This window comes from Magallana gigas, chromosome 4 (assembly GCF_963853765.1).
Source record: "Magallana gigas chromosome 4, xbMagGiga1.1, whole genome shotgun sequence".
In the NCBI taxonomy this organism is placed as follows: domain Eukaryota; kingdom Metazoa; phylum Mollusca; class Bivalvia; order Ostreida; family Ostreidae; genus Magallana; species Magallana gigas.
This window is the reverse complement of record NC_088856.1, coordinates 31,089,468-31,108,868: the sequence shown is the minus strand read 5'-3', so window position 1 is coordinate 31,108,868 and position 19,401 is coordinate 31,089,468. Positions and strand designations below refer to the sequence as shown.

The window sequence follows — 19,401 nt, the reverse complement described above, 5'->3', positions numbered from 1 at the left end:
AGTTTTTGTCCATATATTTTTAATATTGAAATTAATTCTTTTTCAAGATACTTTTTTAAAATGTTCTTTTCAGAAAGAACATTAAAAAAAACTTTTGGAGTATCCCAAGTCAACCTTTGACAACCAAAATTGGGACATTTCTACATTTTATTTAGAAATGTTTTATAAACATTGCTTCAGAAAAAAGAAGGAATATATGGAATTCACTCTAGTTTATTCAAATTGTAAACCGTTAAAATATTTCTAATGCGATTACCTCAGAAAGTCTTATCTAGCTGAAAAGAAAAACCAGATAACACAAAAAGACCTTACATTACTATAGCTTGAAACAAACTATCGATTAAAACCTGGAGTTGTGGAGAGAGATTTTTTGTAAAATCTTTTTTTTATTCTTTCCGATAAGAAGCAGGTTTATGCATGCTTGCAAAAAATCCCAAAAATTCACTTTCATTTTCCGATGTGCAGTGCAGTTTGCTGAAAGGAAAAATCTGGATCCAATAATCTTAATACCCTCTGACCTTACGGTCCAACACGATTCATCCGTTGCTGGTCTTTTTTTTTTTTTACTATGTTTTACTTTTTACTTTATTTACCGTATTCTCACTTTTTAAAAAGCTGAAGAAACTCAAATAAAATCTCTCAACGTGACATAACATTAAGTCTTTAATCACTTCCAACCACGATGAAAAAAAGTTGCAGTCTCAGATTTTATGTGAACGTTTTTTTTTTTTGTTCTCATATTTCTCGTTAACTTTGTCCTTTATTGAAATTAAAATCAAACTTAAGTTTTACAAACTAGGAAGTAGAGTTCTTGTTGGTTAAACATCTTAATATTGCTCAATGACATACTCTGCATTCATAGCAATTAGAGGTAAGAGTACCATTTGTTATTCACTATCCGAAGAGCGAAAAGTATTTTGTGGTCGATTTACTATTAAAATTAACGTAGAAGGTACATCTTTTAGTATTCTAATATTATTCTGTGGTTTCATCAATATTCGATGAATACCAATTTTCATAGATTTTGTTGTTAAGTTTATCCTTATAATTAGATGTTCATTGAAGTGCAATTTCTTCTAACATTTTGAATTGAAAGGGTCATTGGCCGCGTATTTACGTATCATTGAAACTATGATTTTAACTTTATCCACGAAAATTGATACCCTTGAATATTAATAAACCCACAGTAATATTCCTTTTCAGATTCAACTGGACTTTCCTATGGTCTTACCCTGACCAAAGTTAGAATCCTTAATTAATATGGAGTCCTGAATGTTAGCTGTTAGCCGGCTCCTTGTAATTTGTACCAACATATATGATGCCAGTATGCAATGTATACTGTATATCTATTTTATGCGAGTGCTTAATTCTGCGAATTAACAGGGGCTATGTTGGTTTACATTTTCATCACCGCCTGATCCAATCATATAGAAATATTCTTTATTAGTTGAAAAGTAAACACGTCACTCTTTTGAACATGAACATATTTAACTGCTGCCGTAGATATGATAATACAACTTGATGATGCAATTGTGTATACTTAGATCTAGAGTTCTTAAGAATAAGTGTCATTCTAAAGGTTCAATTCATGTTAAGGTCAAAACTTCTTATTTTCGTTTGAAATTGATAAAAATGCTTCCACACGCCTCACAGAAGGGGACTATCCAGCAGTTGATGCACAAAGCGTAGATCTTCTGACAGGACACACAGTTGATCTCCAGGATACGTAGGCAAGGCGTGACGTACCAAATGTGCATGAAAGCTATGTAAGAGAACTCGCAGCCCCAATACATAGCAATACACATGCCACATGTCAAGGTCATCAGTTTGTATGTACAACTTCGCCAAAACCGGAAGCACAGGTTGGATAAGGTCCACACGCATGTGTTGCTTTGTATTCCATCCGGTTCCGCTAAGACGTCTTCGAATGCAACCTGTATCGAGACAAAACATGTTTTGCATCAGACAAATGTAAATTGATTTTTCAACAAAGCGATATAATTATTCAATGTCGCTAAATTTGTCTTGTTTACATGTATAATGTATACATGTGTGACGTTGTCAACTGCATTTATGGTTCTAGTTTAGTAAATAAAGGTGTACGGCAATGCACTGTGATCACGTTTGTAAAGTTTGCGAGATTGACAGTAGTTTAATTTTATATGTATATCTGCAATGAAAGCTCTCTCTATAGCGGACGTTTACATCACATGGTAATTCGAATAAAAGCGTTGAAAGCGTATGTCAAGGGTTTACTAGTAAAATTAATAAAATAAAACTAATCAAATTACAGTAATTATACTCTGACACAAAAAATCAAATACCTGAGTGAATTAATCAACGAATATAACATTGATTGAGAAATTTTGTTAAATTACATGATGCTCAGTTTATTCTCTTTCAAATACATGTAATAGTATGCGTGTAATTTTTTAAATGAGGCCGACTTTTCCCAATATGAAAAAAAACAACAATAGAAGAGTGTAGAAAAGTACATTTTGATTCAATTGAATTAAAATTTATGATTTATTACAAAATACAATAACATACAATACCTTGATATGACTATTTATCTCATTTGGATCTCTGTTAAAGAGGTCTAAGTCGCCAGTAGCCATGGTTAACACAGTAAGTGAAGTGTTGGTATTCAAAAGTAGAGATTAGCAGCTCTCAGGTAAATGCAGATCTGATAAACGAGTCTCTTCGATTTCTACTCCAGGTATAGGTATGCAACAAAGGGACTGTAAGTTTTATAGCTTGGAATATTTATCGCAAGAACCCCTTAAGTGTTTTCTTGTTTGCATATCGATGCTTCAAATTGCTTTCTTTTCGGTTTCATAACATAGGTAATATCAACGCAAGATAGCATGCTGTGACAAATATTACGCATGTATCCAAAATGCACATGGTATATGTTTAATTTTGATCAATGGTTACTATAAAAGAATGAACAGGTGATTATATCAGAATTATTTATACCGATATATTCGAGTATCTTTTTTTCAATTAAAAACTATAGAATGACTAAAATGCAACCATTTTAATTAGAATACTTAATTCTGTTAAAGTATAAAATTATCATAAGCTTTATGTTAATCATAAAGCATGACTTATTACATGTATTGATTCTATTTAATTTTTTATCATTTATACTTTACACATTTCAATACGATTCATATGCTTCCCGGGAAAAGTTTTGATTTTTTAATTCGTGTGAAGAAAATTATATACGTGTTTCATGAATTCCTTATCAGATTTAAGTCATGTTTATACATGAATTTTTAATGTCAAACTACTCTGATCGATTTTCAAAATGTAAATAAGAAAACCGTGATAAGAAAATGAAAGGTTATTAGCAACTCTCTCTCTCTCTCTCTCTCTCTCTCTCTCTCTCTCTCTCTCTCTCTCTGAAAATTGCAATTGACATTTTTGATTAACACATTTTGTGAAGGATAATAATTCTCATTAAAAATTTTGCTTTAAACCCATCATCTTAATGAAAATAAATTCCTTTCTATTTTAGACAAAGATGACTTAGCTGCATGACGATAAAAATGCTGTACTTGAGCATACTAACGCTGCATGTACATGAAAAAGTAATGTAAAACTCTACATTGCACAGATTGAATGTTACATGTAAATTCAATAACCTTGATATGATATTGTTTTAGAACAGTTTACACATGACTTTGACTTTTGGTAAGAAGTGATGAGCTTTTTTTGCATCAAGAGACGTTGAAAACGACGTTGGTTTCGAGTGGACTATGCATAGATCGCGTTGTTGTAGTTAAAAGCCAGACAAATATCGTTGATTTAAAATATCCATGGCTGAGTGGTCAGCAGTGAAATTGACATGCCTACGTCATATTGCTGTTTGACACAACTGCCCCAAGTCCAGCTCCTATAATTACATATAGCTATAAATGCAATAATATTTGCACACTTGTGTGTATTACATATTAATTTAAAGTTTGCAGATATAATGATAACATATATACACACTCTACATAAATATACAAATTTCAGACGGAAAATAGCACACGGAAGCCAAAAATATACCAAGATGCATTGTCAGGCACATCTGTTCGAGTTTTCAAATCTATATATATACCCTTGTTCACATCTATTATTATATATGTAGCAAATCACTCGGGGCTCCTCAAGTGGCTTTGCAATTCAAGCGGTCGAGGATTACCGATTAGACAGTTATATTGCTGACAAACAGGAAGTTCAAAAGATTTAGCCATGTCAAGTCTTATCAGTATCTAAAATCAACAATTTAACCCAGCTTTACATTGATTCCCTTGCAATATTTCTTATATAAACTAAGCTGATAAAATGTAAAAAAAAAAAAGCAAAGTTCACAGAAAGGAAATCATTATGTAATTCTTATATTTTATGCAATGTCAATAAATTGTTATACACCAGAAATGAACAGTCCGGTTAATTGAGCTTTTTTTTTTTTTTACAAATTCATGTTGTCATTATCATGGTTTCAAAATATTTCTAATTAAACAGATACATGTAGCACAATATAATTCAAAGGACTTTTAAGTTTATTTAAAATGCTTTCAATATATTGATTTCACCATTTTCTAATGTGAAATATCAAGTAGTAGAGAGCGCTATATTTCGTCACGTAATGTTAGTATCATCATTTGACCAATGGAATTAAACGCAGGAATTCTAGCAACTTTCATTGTTTAAAAAGAGGCACTGATTTACTTTGTTTAGAAAGACGTACTGATTTACTTTCTTTCAGGACGCCGCACGGGTAATAAATCTTCATACAGATTCTCTTCTTTTGGACCATTTCTTTAAAACTTCAAACGTTTAGCTTTGTATAGAGTCTTGTTCATGTTCCATTTCTTTTTGAAGCAATGAGTATGAAAGATTATTATATATAATGTAGAAATTTTCCAACTTTTGTTGTCAAAGGTTGATTTGGGGTACTCCAGTGACATTTTAATGTTCTACATGTAACTGTAAGCAACATTTATAACACGTATAAAATATGCTCTTATGCATAACCTCAGAAGATAGTATGTAGCTATAAAGAAAAATCAGATAACTCAAAAGTCCCCACATTTTTACAACATGAAACAAACTATGGATGAAAACTGGGGTTGTTTTGATAGTTTGATTTTTTTAAAGATGCAGGTTTATGCATGCACGCAAAACTTTCCTAAATTTTTACTTTCAATTTCTTGTTCGCAGTTTGAAGAGAGGAATAATCCGGATTATATAATAATAATTATCTTCTGACCTTACAGTAGTCCAACAAGATTCATCCGTGGGTGTTTTTTTTTTGGTTCGTTTGTAAAATAATTTTATTTACCTTTTTCTCAGTTTTTAAATCGCTTTATAAACCGAAAAAATAGAATCTTTAAGAAAAACTCTATTCTTATGTCTTTTATCAAGTCCAACTTTGATGATAACAATTTCTGTTTGAGATTTTAAATGAATGTTCTCTGGTTCGGTTTGTCCTGCACTAAAATTAACTAAAATCAATCTGAAGTTTTACAAACTAGGCAGTAAAGTTTATGTTGGTTAAACGTCTTGATGCTGCTAGATGTTGCTTTATAACATACACTGAATGCTTAGGAATTAGAAGTTGGAGTACCATTGATTATTCACTATTCATTATTCCAACAGTATTATGTAGTCGGTTCATTATTGAAATAACTGTATGCACATTTAATCTAATATTATCATTATTCCCTTTTTAGGGTCAAATGATCTTTTCCAGTGCCTCATCCTGACCAAAGTTGGAGTCTAAAATCCAGGATGTTAGCCAGCTCCTTGTAATTTGAACCTATCATGCCAGTAAGCGATGTATATAGTTACTAACACTTTCGTCAGACTATATTAATAATTCAGTTGTCAATTGATTTCTACAAGCAAACGTTTTACTTTCTCACTGTTTTCTTTTTTTTCGATAACATAAGGAAATGTATGTGCATCTTTCGGTAGTTTGAGCAGAAAACTATATAGTTATCCGCTTTTCGAATGGTTAATATTAAATACGGTATAACGCATGGTGCTCCTAAGTTGATATACAATGGGAGAAGACAGATTGTGGCAGGGAATTGATTTACATGTATGCTTACAGAGCACTTTATGCGAATTCATATAGATCTATAGTGATATATACAAGAAAACGAATACAACAATTCCTTTTTTTAGTTAACCAGTAAACACAAAGTTCGGTGTCGTTGGAACGTGATTATATCTTTTTGTGTTAAACACATATTGCTGCAGTATATTATGATTATACAAGTTGAATATACAATTATGTAAAGTAAGTATTATAAAAATTAATTGTCCTTCTGAAAATTTAATCGCACTTTAAGCTAACAAACTTCTTAATTACGTCTAAAATGAATAAAAATGCTTCCACACGCTTCACAGAAGGGGACTAGCCAGCAGTTGATGCACAAAGAGTAAATCTTCTGACAGGACACACAGTTGATCTCCAGAATACGGAGGTAAGGTGTAACGTACCAAATGTGCATGAAAGCTATGTAAGAGAATTCGATGCCCCAATACATAGCGATACACATGCCACATGTCAAGGTCATCAGTTTGTATGTACAACTTCGCCAAAACCGGAAGCACAGGTTGGATAAGGTCCACACGCATGTGTTGCTTTGTATTCCATCCGGTTCCGCTAAGACGTCTTCAAATGCAACCTGTATCGGGAAAAAACATGTCTTGCATCAGTCTGTAAATTGATTTTTTCAACGAAGCGATAAAATTATTCGATGTCGCTAAATTTGTCTTGTTTACATGTATAATGTATACATATATGAGGTTGTCAACTGCATTTATGGTTCTATTATAGTAAATAAAGGTGTATGGCAATGCGCTATGATAACGTTTGTAAAGTGTGCGAGATTGACAGTAGTTTAATGGTAAAGATATATATCTGCAATGAAAGCTGTCTCTCTATAGCGGACGTTTACATCTCAGGTAATTTGAATAAAGGCGTTGAAACAAATTTAAATGTGCTGGAAAAATCAAAATTTTCAATGTCAAGGGTTTACTAGTAAAATAATAAAATGAAAATAATAAAAGTACAGTAATTCTGACACAAAAAATAAAATACCTGATTGGATTAATCAATAAATATAACATTCACTTTGATTGAGACATTTTATTAAATTACATGATGCTCTGTTTAATTCACTTTCAAATATTTATATATATGAGTAATTTTTTTAATGAAGCTGACTTTTCCCAATTAGAACCCCCCCCCCCCCAAAAAAAAAAACCCAGAATAGTGTAGAAAAGTTAATTTTGAATCAATTGAATAAAAACTTATAATTTATTATGATATACAATACCTTGATGTGACTATTTATCTCATTTGGATCTCTGTTAAAGAGGTCTAGATCGCCAGTAGCCATTGTTAACACAGTAAGTGAAGTGTTGGTATTAAAAAGTAGAGATTAGAAGCTCTCGGGTTAATGCAGATCTGATAAATAAGTGTCTTCGATTTATACTCCAGGTATAGGTATGCAACAAGAGGGGCTGTAAGTTTTATAGCTTGGAATATTTATTGCAAGAACCCCCTAAGTTGCAAGTGTTTTCTTGTTTGCATAGCGATGCTTCAAATTGCAACCTTTTCGGTTTCATAACATAAGTAATATCAACGCAAAATAGCATGCTGCGACAAATCTTAAGCATGTTTTCAAAATGCACATGGTATATGTATAATTTTGATCAATGGTTACTATAAAAGAATAAACAGGTGTTTTATATCAGAATTACACTCCGATGAATTCAAATATCTTTTTTCAATTAAAACGTATAGAATGAATAAAACGCAACCATTTTAATTAGAATTCTTAATTATTTTTAAGTATATGATTATCGTAAGCTTTAAGTTAATCATAAAGCATGACTTATTATTGATTCTATTTAATTCTTTATAATTTATACCTTATACATTTCAATACGATTCATATGCTTCCCGGAAAGTTTTGATTTTTTTATTTGTGTGTAAAAATATCTACGTGTTTCATGATATCCTTATCAGATTTAAGTCATGTTTATACATGGATTTTTAATGTCAAACTATTCTGATCGATTTTTAAAATGCTAAATTTAGAAAACCGTGATAGGAACAAGAAAGGCTCTCTCTCTCTCTCTCTCTCTCTCTCTCTCTCTCTCTCTCTCTCTCTCTCACCATGGCTGGGTGGTCAGCAGTGAAATTGACAGGCCTACGTCACTTTGCTGTTTGACACAACTGCCCTAATTCCAGCTCCTGTTGAAATGATTCTATAATTACATATAGCTATACATGCAACAATATTTGCACACTTGTATGAATCACATATTAACTTAAAAGTTTGCAGATATAATGATAACATATATACACACTCTACATAAATATACAAAATTCAGACGGAAAATAGCACACGGAAGGCAACAATATACCACAATGCATTGTCATGCACATCTGTTCGAGTTTACAAATCTATATATATATACCCGTGTTCACATCTATATATATATATATATATATATATATATATATATATATATATATATATATATATATATATATATATATATATATATATATATATATATATATATATATGTAGCAAATCACTCGGGGCTCCTCAAGTGGCTTTGCAATCCAAGCGGTCGAGGATCACCGATTAATTAGACGGTTATATCGCTGACAAACAGGAAGTTCATTAAAAGCTTTATCTGTGTCAAGTCTTATCAGCATATAGAATATTAAGGTAAACAAATCAACAACTTAACCCAGCTTTACATTGATTCCCAGTTCACAGTTCACAGAAAGGAAATGTAGTTGTTATATTTTATGTAGTGTCAATAAATTGTTATAAACCAGAAATAAACATTTGGGTTTATTGGGCTTCTTAAACGAAGTTCTTTATTTTACAAATTCGTGTTGTCATTATTATGGTTTCATTGTTTTTCATCAATACATGTAAAACAATATAATTCCTGGAATTCTAGCGACTTTCTTTGTTTAGAAAGACACACTGGTTTACTTAAATTTCTTTCAGGACGGCACAAGGGTAACAATTTTAATACCGATTTTTTTTCCTTCGGACCATTTCTTTCAAACTTCAAATGTTTAGAGTTGTGTTTAGTCTTATGTTGGTCACTGATGGATTACAATTTTATCATAATTCTTATCTGATAGTCTAACAATGGATTGCACCAAAGTTTTGATACTTTGACACTCTATAAATGTCCGTCGTTTCCATCAGTTTCTTATTCACGATGAATATTTAAGGTGTGTTGAAGATCTAGGTATTAACTGGCATTCAATAAGGTACAAAGGAACGGGGAGGGGGGGGCGTACCATTGATGGTATTTTACGTCACGATGTACAATTTACCTTTCAATAAAAGAGCCCAGCCGGATTGCATTATTTTTATGGTTGGTGGCAATGACGTAAGACGATTAAATTCACCGGAGGAACTTGCATGCAAACTCTTAGCAGTTGAATCAGTTTTACATAAAGGTGTAGTGTTCGACATATCCATGTATGTAAATTACTTCCCAGATTTAGGCAATCAAATGACTATTATTAGTTTATCAATGCAGCCAATGCTCTTATTGATAAGGACATAACCAATGTGGAACATACATCATTCTGGGAGAATAAAGGATTGTTTCCTTCACCAACAGCAGATAAATATTGCGATCATAAATTCTTAGTAGACGGCGTCCATTTAAACAAGCAGGACAATGTTCATTTGTATCACAGCAATATTTAGAATGATAAATAAATTACACATAATAATATAAAAATTATAGCAATGATAAAGAAAAAACTCATCCTTTTTCTTACTACTAATAATTACTCTGTTTTTCTCAATATGAGTCTTCATTTAATGTGTGTACTCTCGGATCCTTTTCATGATCGTATAATATTGTTTTAGGATGACATCTTTGTGCAAGTATTATGATGAATAGCCTAACCATTTATAAATCCTTATCGCATACTGTAGTCAACAAGGTTTTTATTTAATTTTTGGGAGTTGATTTTAACCAACTCTCCTATACAGTCACTTTGGCAAACCGAAAGTGAAACAATGTTTGGACCTAAGCACAAATCATCACCGCTGACAAGTCTTAGTTCTTGAATATAATAGAAAAATTCGATGTTATGTATGCTGAAGCATTGCTTTTCAATGAAAGTTATCTATAAACACTTTGAAAATAGTCGATTTTATATAATACGAACAATTTAGATATTTATGTAGTCTCATGTATTCCTTCACCAGATTTAAATATTCTCTTGTTCAACCAGACGCTCGGCTGTCTATGTAAATCTCCGACAATCAGAGAGGCTCTCTTGCTTGTCGGAGATTAACGGAGACAGCTGAGCGTCTGGTCGAAAGAGACTGGAGTTCAATATCTATAGTGCTTGGATCCATACAATTTTTAGAATTGTTTCGATTACTAATACATAGTTTGAAATCTATCTTTAAATATTACACATGATTTATATGGGGTTTCTCTAAATTTTTGTCTGAAAAGTCGTATTGAAATTCATATTACAGACTAGAAACTAATTGCCACGCAAGATAAGTTGATTCTATAATAAATGATAATCGATAAAATCAACTCCCTTCAGTACTTTGATTTAATTTTATTTTAGCTTCATTTTATAGATTTCATTAAAATCGCAACAAATTAAAGTCATTAACAGATATTAGTTCTCACTAGCATACTTTAGTTAATATCTTTGCAGAGGTTACACATATATTTAAATTTTTCATTATTAAACAATTGCAGCATTTTGAGCGTCAATTGTTCCAAATAGAAACACTCTTTAATATATTTTACGGTATCCAGTATATACTGGACACACCAAGATAAGCTAAAATTTGTCTTTAACATAGGATGTAAATAAAATTACATTTATGCAAATAAATGGATTTTTGGCAATCATGAATTATCTCCCTTTAACCTTTTTAACCGGTAGGTGGCACTGTTGTAGTAATTTGTACGGGTAGAGTTGTCTGCCCATTTCACCGCTAGGTGGCAGCTTGAATCAAAACAACGCACCCAAAATGAAAGTTTAAAAAGATGTTCAATCTGTAAATCCTACCTCCCTCCCTAATCAACCGTAATTCGTTTATTATATATCGGTATAGGTACACATGTATTGGTCATTTACGTCATCAGTTTAATCAAAATTGTTTATTATGAGTTTTTACTTGCCTGAATTTTAGGAATAAGTTTGTATTCCTTTAGTCACTTTTATATGCCTGTAAATGTCTCTTTTTTCTTATTGTATGAATTTACCATTTTATTGTCTGGCCAAAATTTGTTCTAGTCAAACATTGCGTGTTGAGTGGTCTACTGTGTCTTCATTGTCTGGATTTTCCATATTTGTCGTGCCAAAAACTGTTTACCAATATAATTGTCAAAAATGGCAAAAGTTGATCCCTAACCTTTGAATTTAAAGGAAAATTTTTAACTATGTTCAAGTATTAAGCATTGTTTTTTATATTATTTACATGTTGTATATAATTTGTATATATGTGATAAAGTTTATCGTCATTTTGTTATTAAATGACCAATTTCGATTCAACTGTGTGTTTTAGTTCATCAATTTAAAATCAAACAAAGCAGAAACATTCAGAGTTAAGAGTTGACAAAAAACTGTCATATAAACAATATGCCAATAAAGTTTTGATTAGCTGACATACATTCTTTTTGTTTTTACATCTAGCCACCGGTTTTGACTAAATCTTTTAAGGCATACATGAAATAATTCGTTTTTTCAAGTAACTTCGTTAAATAGAACAATCAATAACCGACAAAAAATCCTACCGCGATTTTTACCTACTACAGAATACGGAAATGGCCCTCAGTACACGTAAGTTGTTGTCAGAACAAGACCTTTTTCAACATCTCCTTTTAAAAGGAATTAGAACGTGATTTTTGTCGCAGTTGTAATAAATGTAACATTTGAATTTATTTGTTTCTTCTAAAAAAATACGTGTTATAAATGTTGTTTACAGTTAGAACATTAAAAAGTCATTTCGAGTACCCCAAATCAACCTTTGAAACAAAAAGTTCGGACATTTCTACATTATAGTTAATAATTTGTCTTACACATTGTTTATAAAAGAAAATGGAATTCACTTTAGTTTATTCAAATTGTAAACTGTTAAAACATGTTCTAATGCAATAACCTCAGAAAATCGTATGTAGCTATAAAAAAAACCCAGATAACTCAAAAGTCCCCACATTATACAACGTGAAACAATTAAATGAATCGAGTAAAACTGAGGTTGTTTTGATAACGGGGAGAGGTGGAATATTTTAATTTTTTTATAAGAAGAAGGTTTATGCATGCATGCAAAACGTTCCTTAATGTTAACTTTCATTTTCTGATTCGCAGTTTGAAGAGAGGAATAATCCTGATCATATAACCATAATAATCTTCTGACCTTACAGTAGTCCAACAGGATTCATCCGTGGGTGGTTTTTTTTTGGTTCATTAAAAAAATAATTTTATTTACCCTTTTCTCGCTCTTTAAAACGTTTTAGAAACCGAACCAAATAGATCTTTTAGAAAAATCCTATTAATAAGTCTTTTATCAAGTCCAACTATGATGATAACAATTGCTGTTTTAGATTTTAAATGAATGTTCTTTGTTCTCATAATTCTGATTCGGTTTATCCTGGACTGAAATTTACTAAAATTAAACTGAAGTTTTTCAAACTAGGCAGTAGAGTTCCAGTTGGTTAAACGTATTGATATAATTGCTAGATGTTGCTTAATGACATATACACTGTATGTCGAGCAATTAGAAGCTGGACTAGCATTCGTTATTTACAATTCGTTATTCCAATAGTATTATGTTGTCGGTTCATTATTGAAATAACTGTATGTACATCTAATTTAATATTATCATTATTCCTTTTTAGGGTCAAATGATCTTTTTCAGTGCCTCATCCTGACCAAAGTTGGAGTCTAAAATCCAGGATGTTAGGCAACTCCTTGTAATTTGCCAGTAAGCAATATATATAGTTACTACCACTCTCGCCGGATAAGATTAATAATTCATTTGTCAATTAATTTCTACAAGCGAACGTTTTACTTTCTCACTGTTTTCTTTCGATAACAAAAGGAAATGTATATGCATCTTTCGGTAGTTTTAATATGGAACCGACTGCAGAAAACTATATAATTCTTCGCTTTTCGAAAGGTTAAGGTGGAATAACACACCTGGAAAAAGTCTTTCAAATTAACAGGAAATGTATATAATGATAGATAAACTGTACAATTGTCAAACAAGCGAAACAATTGCAGTTTGGGGATAAAAAAATGAATATCTAAACTAATTATTTCAGTAACAATAAAAGCCCCGGCGGGATTCGAACTAGGGATGTACGGATCACAAGTCCGACTCTTTATCCACTCGCCTATGGAGTAAGTTACATGTTTCAGTCCATAAAATCTTTTTAATAAAACGAAATGTCGTTTCGATTAGCGTTCAGCCATTTTGTGATAATATGTTATTCCAACTAATTACTTAATATTAAATAGGGAATAACGCATAGTGCTCTAACGCCTTATTGCCAATATACAATGGGAGAAGACAGATTGTGGCAGGGAATTGATTTTGTATGCTTACAGAGCTCTTCATGCGAATTTATATAAACAGGGCCTATGTTAATATATACATAAAAACCGAATAGAAAGATTCTTTGTTAGTTAACCAGTAAACACAAAATTCGGAGTCGTTGGAACGTGATTACATGTATATCTTATTGTGTCACACACATATTGCTGAAGTATATTATGATTATACGAATTGAAGATGCAATTTTGTAAAGTAAGTATTATGAAAATTAATTGTCATTCTGAAAATGTAATTGCACTTTCGGCTAACAAACTTCTTAATTTCGTCTAAAATGAATAAAAATGCTTCCACACGCTTCACAGAAGGGGACTACCCAGCAGTTGATGCACAAAGCGTAGATCTTCTGACAGGACACACAGTCGATCTCCAGGGTACGGAGACAAGGCGTGACGTACCAAATGTGCATGAAAGCTATGTAAGAGAATTCGATGCCCCATTACATAGCAATACACATGCCAAAGAGCAAGGTCATCAGTTTGTATGTACAACTTCGCCAAAACTGGAAGCACAGGTTGGATAAGGTCTAGACGCATGTGATGCTCTGTATTCCGTTTGGTTCCGCAAGGACGTCATCGAATGCAACCTGATAGGGACAAAAATTGCATTGTTTCAGTCTGTGAATTGATTTTTTATTCTTAAAACAAAAAGATATTTATTAATGAAGCATTTGTCGATAAAATGGGCATGCATAATGTATGATAATATCAAGTTAAGGTAAACAGTATTTGTGGTACTAGTGTTGCAAATGAAGGAGTTTATAAGCAAAATGTGTTGTGATAACGTTTGTAAATATTTGCTTACTAAGTGAAAATATGGCACTTTAAAAGGTTTGGATGTTGTTGTTTTTTTAAAAACAATCGAAAGGACAATGTTCGGTATGGTCAAATATCTGCCCCCAATTTCAACCAATTTTTAAATAGTATCGTATAAAAATCAAATCTTCACAAATCATTGTATAGAGGATGCCTATAACTTTAATCTTGATTTTAGTCAGCATTGCTCATTCGCTGTTTATCTATGACGTCACCTAAATGACTTAATTCCCGCAAACTTGCAAACAAATGAAAATATTCTTATTTTTGCTTTATATTTTGCATTCGGACATGTAGAGCGCAGGTCTGCTCAGGTACGATTTTAACATATGTTTTTCTTCAGATAGTTATTCATATTATACTAAAAAATGGTACTTGAGCAAGCCTGTGTTCAATGTTTCCCAGTCGAAAAACCATCGGAAAACACCAATATTTTGCTACAAAACACCAATTTATCAAAATAATGCAATATTCATGACGTCATTTCTACATGATGACGTCACTGTGATGATAACTTTTACACCTTTATTTCCAATATGGTTTTAACTATCTTTCACCTTATTTTTAAAGCTCTTTCTAAAACTTTGATTTTTGGGGCAAATAATGCATAATACCGCACATAGTCCTTTCCAAGATACGAGGTCAACTGAAAAAATGCCAAGAGTAATCAATAGCATCTTCTAATAATTCAGTACAAATTCATTCAAGATAGACTAAGGTTTTACATTACATGTGCTAGCCTGTTTATTAATCACACTGAATACACGCACATTTTCAAAATGCCAGAAATATAATTTCGGGAAATTCTTCAATTTAGTTAAAATTTATGATTTTCATAATATACATGTAAGTACAATACCTTGATGTGACTATTTATCTCATTTGGATCTCTGTTAATCAGGTCTATATCGCCAGTATCCATTGTGAACACAGTAAACGAAGTCAGATCAAAAGTGTTTGTATGAAATTGTAGAGATTAGAAGATCTCAAGTGAATGCAGATCCAATAAATGATTTGCTTGGTATTCATAAGCCGGGTGTAGGTATGTAACAAAAGTGGCGCTAAGTTTTATGGCTTGAAAAATATCTTGCAGAACCTCTAAGGTTGAAAGTGTTTTTTGTTTGCATAGCGGTACTTCTAATTGCTACCTTTTCGGTTTATGTAACCCGTTATATCAAAACAAAATAACATGCTGTGACATATCTTAATCATGTTTACAACCCCATTGATCAATGGTTAATGTAAAAGAATGGACGTGTTTTGAATTAGAATTACATGTACATACTTATGTAAAATATTTGATTTTTCTTAGAATAAATAAAATGTGGTAATTTGAAATAAAAGACATGTCAATTAGCATACAGAGGTAAACGCTGCCTCCCGCTAGATAAAGCCTGCTTACAGCATACCAATTGCTTGAATGTGCTATAATTTTTCTGATTTCGTTTATGTTACATAAAATTGTTTTAAAAAGACAAAACTCCTGTTTTCACTTTTTAAGTATTTTTAATAAAGCCCTGAAAATTTCATGCGAAGCTACACACATTATGTATAACATAAACGCGTTTTGGTCATGTAATGTATTTTTAAAAATCAACACGGTCACTCTTGGAATGTTATTGTCGTTTATATTGACCCTCTCAGTTTCTCAGTTACGATCATAGGAAAGAGTGCTTCGTTGTTTTCAACTGTTTCCTAGATTCTTGGTACTGGTAGTCGATTATAAAATTTAGACCTTTATTGACTTAATTTTCTGTTCTTCTTAATTCGCTGTTTTAATGCTTTTGGAAATAAAAACTACTGAGTAAACTTTTGTTCTTAAAACAATTTTCCTGCGGATATAATGACACAAAAACCCCGAAAGTTTAATCATAACATTTACATGTAAGTAAATTAATTTGAATTTAAATTTAAAAAATGCTCATTTAAAGAATACAAATCTGTCATAGCATAGTAATAAAAAAATGTACGAAGCGTCATGCGTGGGCAAAATTTTGATTTTTCCGATTGCCTTATATGGAATCAACTGTGTTCACCAGAAGCCGATCACTGAAATATTTTGTAGCGGAGATATCACATATGTTATCCCGGATAAAGGTCCTTGATATATATTTGATTTAGTACGTTTTTTTGTGTTTTGTTTTATGTATGTATATTTGTTTACTTTTAATGGTGTCTTAATTCCAACTGAAGTATATTTGAGCCAATACATCAGTCGAAGCAAAGACTGCTACTGGTTTCAACAGTTTTATGTTTTCACAAAAATAAAGTATAAGGATTTGCAAAGAGAAAATATATTAAAAATATGCATGTACACTTTCGATAAGAAAAAAGACTGTCTCGAAATTCGACGAAGGCGTCATTCCAAATATCGAACTGGTACTAGTATGTGCCACAAACTAGATTCATGCGCAGATAGGAATTTTTTGTTCGTGTTGCAAAAGATCCCCTTTACTTAATATCGCTCAATTATTCAGCATTTGTCAAATCCTAATTTCTAATAAATTGAATAAATTTGTTTGTAAATAGATAATATCATCTCATTGCAATTACATGTATATATTTAGATATAAACTCCCATGGGCTTAATCATGCTCTTTTGAGTTTTTTAAAACAATTTTATTTCACTAACCAATAGAAAAAAGAGTTTTGAATAAACTAATTTGGGAGTGTTAAAACTTATAGCAAAATTTGACATAGAGAACAAAATTTAAAGAGGTACGACGCATTACACCCTCATTCACCGCCTTAACAAAACATTATGCAATCATATGCGATTGAGAGTAGACATTTAGTTCAATATAATGCAAAAATAAAAAATCAATATTTCCAGCAACATCAATATTCGCATATGAAATAAAACTTAATAAAAGACAGACAAATGTTATAATGTTTCAGTCAGCTGCAACAAAAAAAAAAAGAGTTTAGGCAGCATAAAATCAATATCAATTTAAATCTTGACAGTTGCTCTTTTATTTTAATGTTTCAAAATTTGTAAATAGAAAACAACTCTAAATAAAGACGATGAACATAGAAAATACTTAATAATATTTTTCAACATATAAACAAAATCTTAATATTTAACTTGAAAATTAACTAATTATTGTGTAAAAGTGTGATTTTTACCGATTGTGCGGGCTTTTATCTAGTGGTATATAAAAAAACCCTGTAGACTGTTCAATGGAATATGAGGCACGGGACGTAACTCTAATGAATTAACGCTGTCAAGTGACAAATCATTCCTTACAGCTAAGTTTTATTGAGTTGGTAGATTGATTTGGTCACGGTATGTACATCCATCGCTTAAGTTCTCAGCCAACTGCATCATACATCCAAAGTCGTTTATGAAATTGCTTTAAATATGTATACCCCCGCTTCGAAGGAGAAGGGGTTATACTGTTTTAATTTACCCTTGTATGTCTGTCTGTATGTCTGTCCGTCCGTCTGTCTGTCCTTAACAAAACATTTTGTCTCATTTTTCTCAGCAACTATTCATTGCAGATGCTTGAAATTTTAACACATTATCTGTTTAGACATGTCATATCGTGGGGTATATATATTTGTACCAATTGGGCCTCAATTTTCTGTTAAATGACAACTTTGTTTATTTTTAACCTAAATTATCAAACAAATTTTCGTCAAAGATTTCTCAGTAACTATTTATTGCAGTTTAAAACATTTGCATTAAAACACTATTTGTTTAGGCATGTATCATAAAACACACGTCTAATCAATTTAAAAAAAGCTGAATTCAGTAAATGAAAAACTTTAGTTAAAATGAGTCTACACTAATCACAAGAGAATTCCATTGATTGAAACATAAATGAAACTCAAGTACATGTATATACACATGTACTTTATTATATAATTCAATCACAAATTTGAAAATGCCAATATTGTTTGACTGACATATGCATCATTGTCACAAATTTCAGTGTTTATTCAAATGTTTAATTTTTCATCCGGGGTACCATCATGTCTTTTGCAATACAAATTGCATCTGTTCATTTTGGACAGTGTTATTAAACCTGAGGCAGTAGAAGAGGCGTTTCAAAAGAAATAATTTGGGCTTTTTTCACTTAAGTTAATGGATGTAGGTTAGGCACAATGATAACTATAGTTATTTCCTTCAGTTTGGAATATCCCGATTGAAATTAGTGCATTTACACTTAAACTGCAGCCTAATAACTACTCCTGCCAATTAAATATTTGGAATTGATACAAGTATTACTGATGGAATATTAAGTAATATATGAATGCAAGAGCCATAGAACTTGACTTTGATGTAATGTGACAGATATTTTTCTAAAGCTTCTTACACGAATATAACTAAACCGATAGGTATTACTCGATGCTAAGAAATGTAAAATGCAGATTGTACAAGTACAGTCAGATGTGTACATGTTACAGATTCGAAAACTTAAATTTGTTTGGTATTTCATAGTAAAATTGAATGAAAAAATCTTATAAATCTTAATTTCACGACTGTGATACATGTAGCTAACTTAAAGGAATAATAGTGTATTTTCACCATTTTATTATATATTTTTCATGTTTCGAACAATACCTGTACTCTGGTTTCTAAAAGTGAAAAAAAATCTTTCTTTTCATTTTTTTTTTACAAAGCAATTTTCTATAGTAACCAGCCGTCAAATAAACTTTATAAATAATAATGAAAGATATATTGATTAATGATTGTTCTTTTTTTTTAATTCCTTCCATTTTGTACAGTCAGCTGTGAATGTGAGGGGGTGTTTTATTGTCAACGTAAACTATAAATATCATATTACTGCTTTGTTAGATTAAGAGGCCAAATAGCAACTGAATTCGTTTTTCATATTATCTGTATCTGTCAATTTTTGCTGCTTTAAATACTGAATAGGTCCTTAATATGGGTATAGTAAGAGGTCGTCAGAAATAAAAAACTTATC

General features: G+C 31.4%; 1 protein-coding gene across 1 annotated transcript; it reads right to left on the bottom strand.

Moving 5' to 3' along the window:
• Positions 1 to 1,505: 1,505 nt before the first annotated feature.
• On the bottom strand, positions 1,506 to 2,707 carry LOC105347902 (caveolin-1-like). The gene is made up of 2 exons (XM_034452399.2): positions 2,556 to 2,707; positions 1,506 to 1,934 (listed from the first exon to the last, which is right to left on the bottom strand). Exons 1-2 carry the CDS (start codon positions 2,616 to 2,618, stop codon positions 1,608 to 1,610), a joined length of 390 nt encoding a protein of 129 aa, XP_034308290.2. The 5' UTR covers positions 2,619 to 2,707; the 3' UTR covers positions 1,506 to 1,607.
• Between the last annotated feature and the right edge of the window lie 16,694 nt (positions 2,708 to 19,401).

What these genes read in the sequence shown, in the direction of transcription:
- LOC105347902 (XM_034452399.2), bottom strand. Translation starts at nt 2,618, where the DNA reads ATGGCTACTGGCGACTTAGACCTCTTTAACAGAGATCCAAATGAGATA. An exon ending in AGATAAATAGTCATATCAAG is followed by an intron (nt 1,935 to 2,555) that starts GTATTGTATGTT and finishes GTCTCGATACAG; the next exon opens with GTTGCATTCGAAGACGTCTT.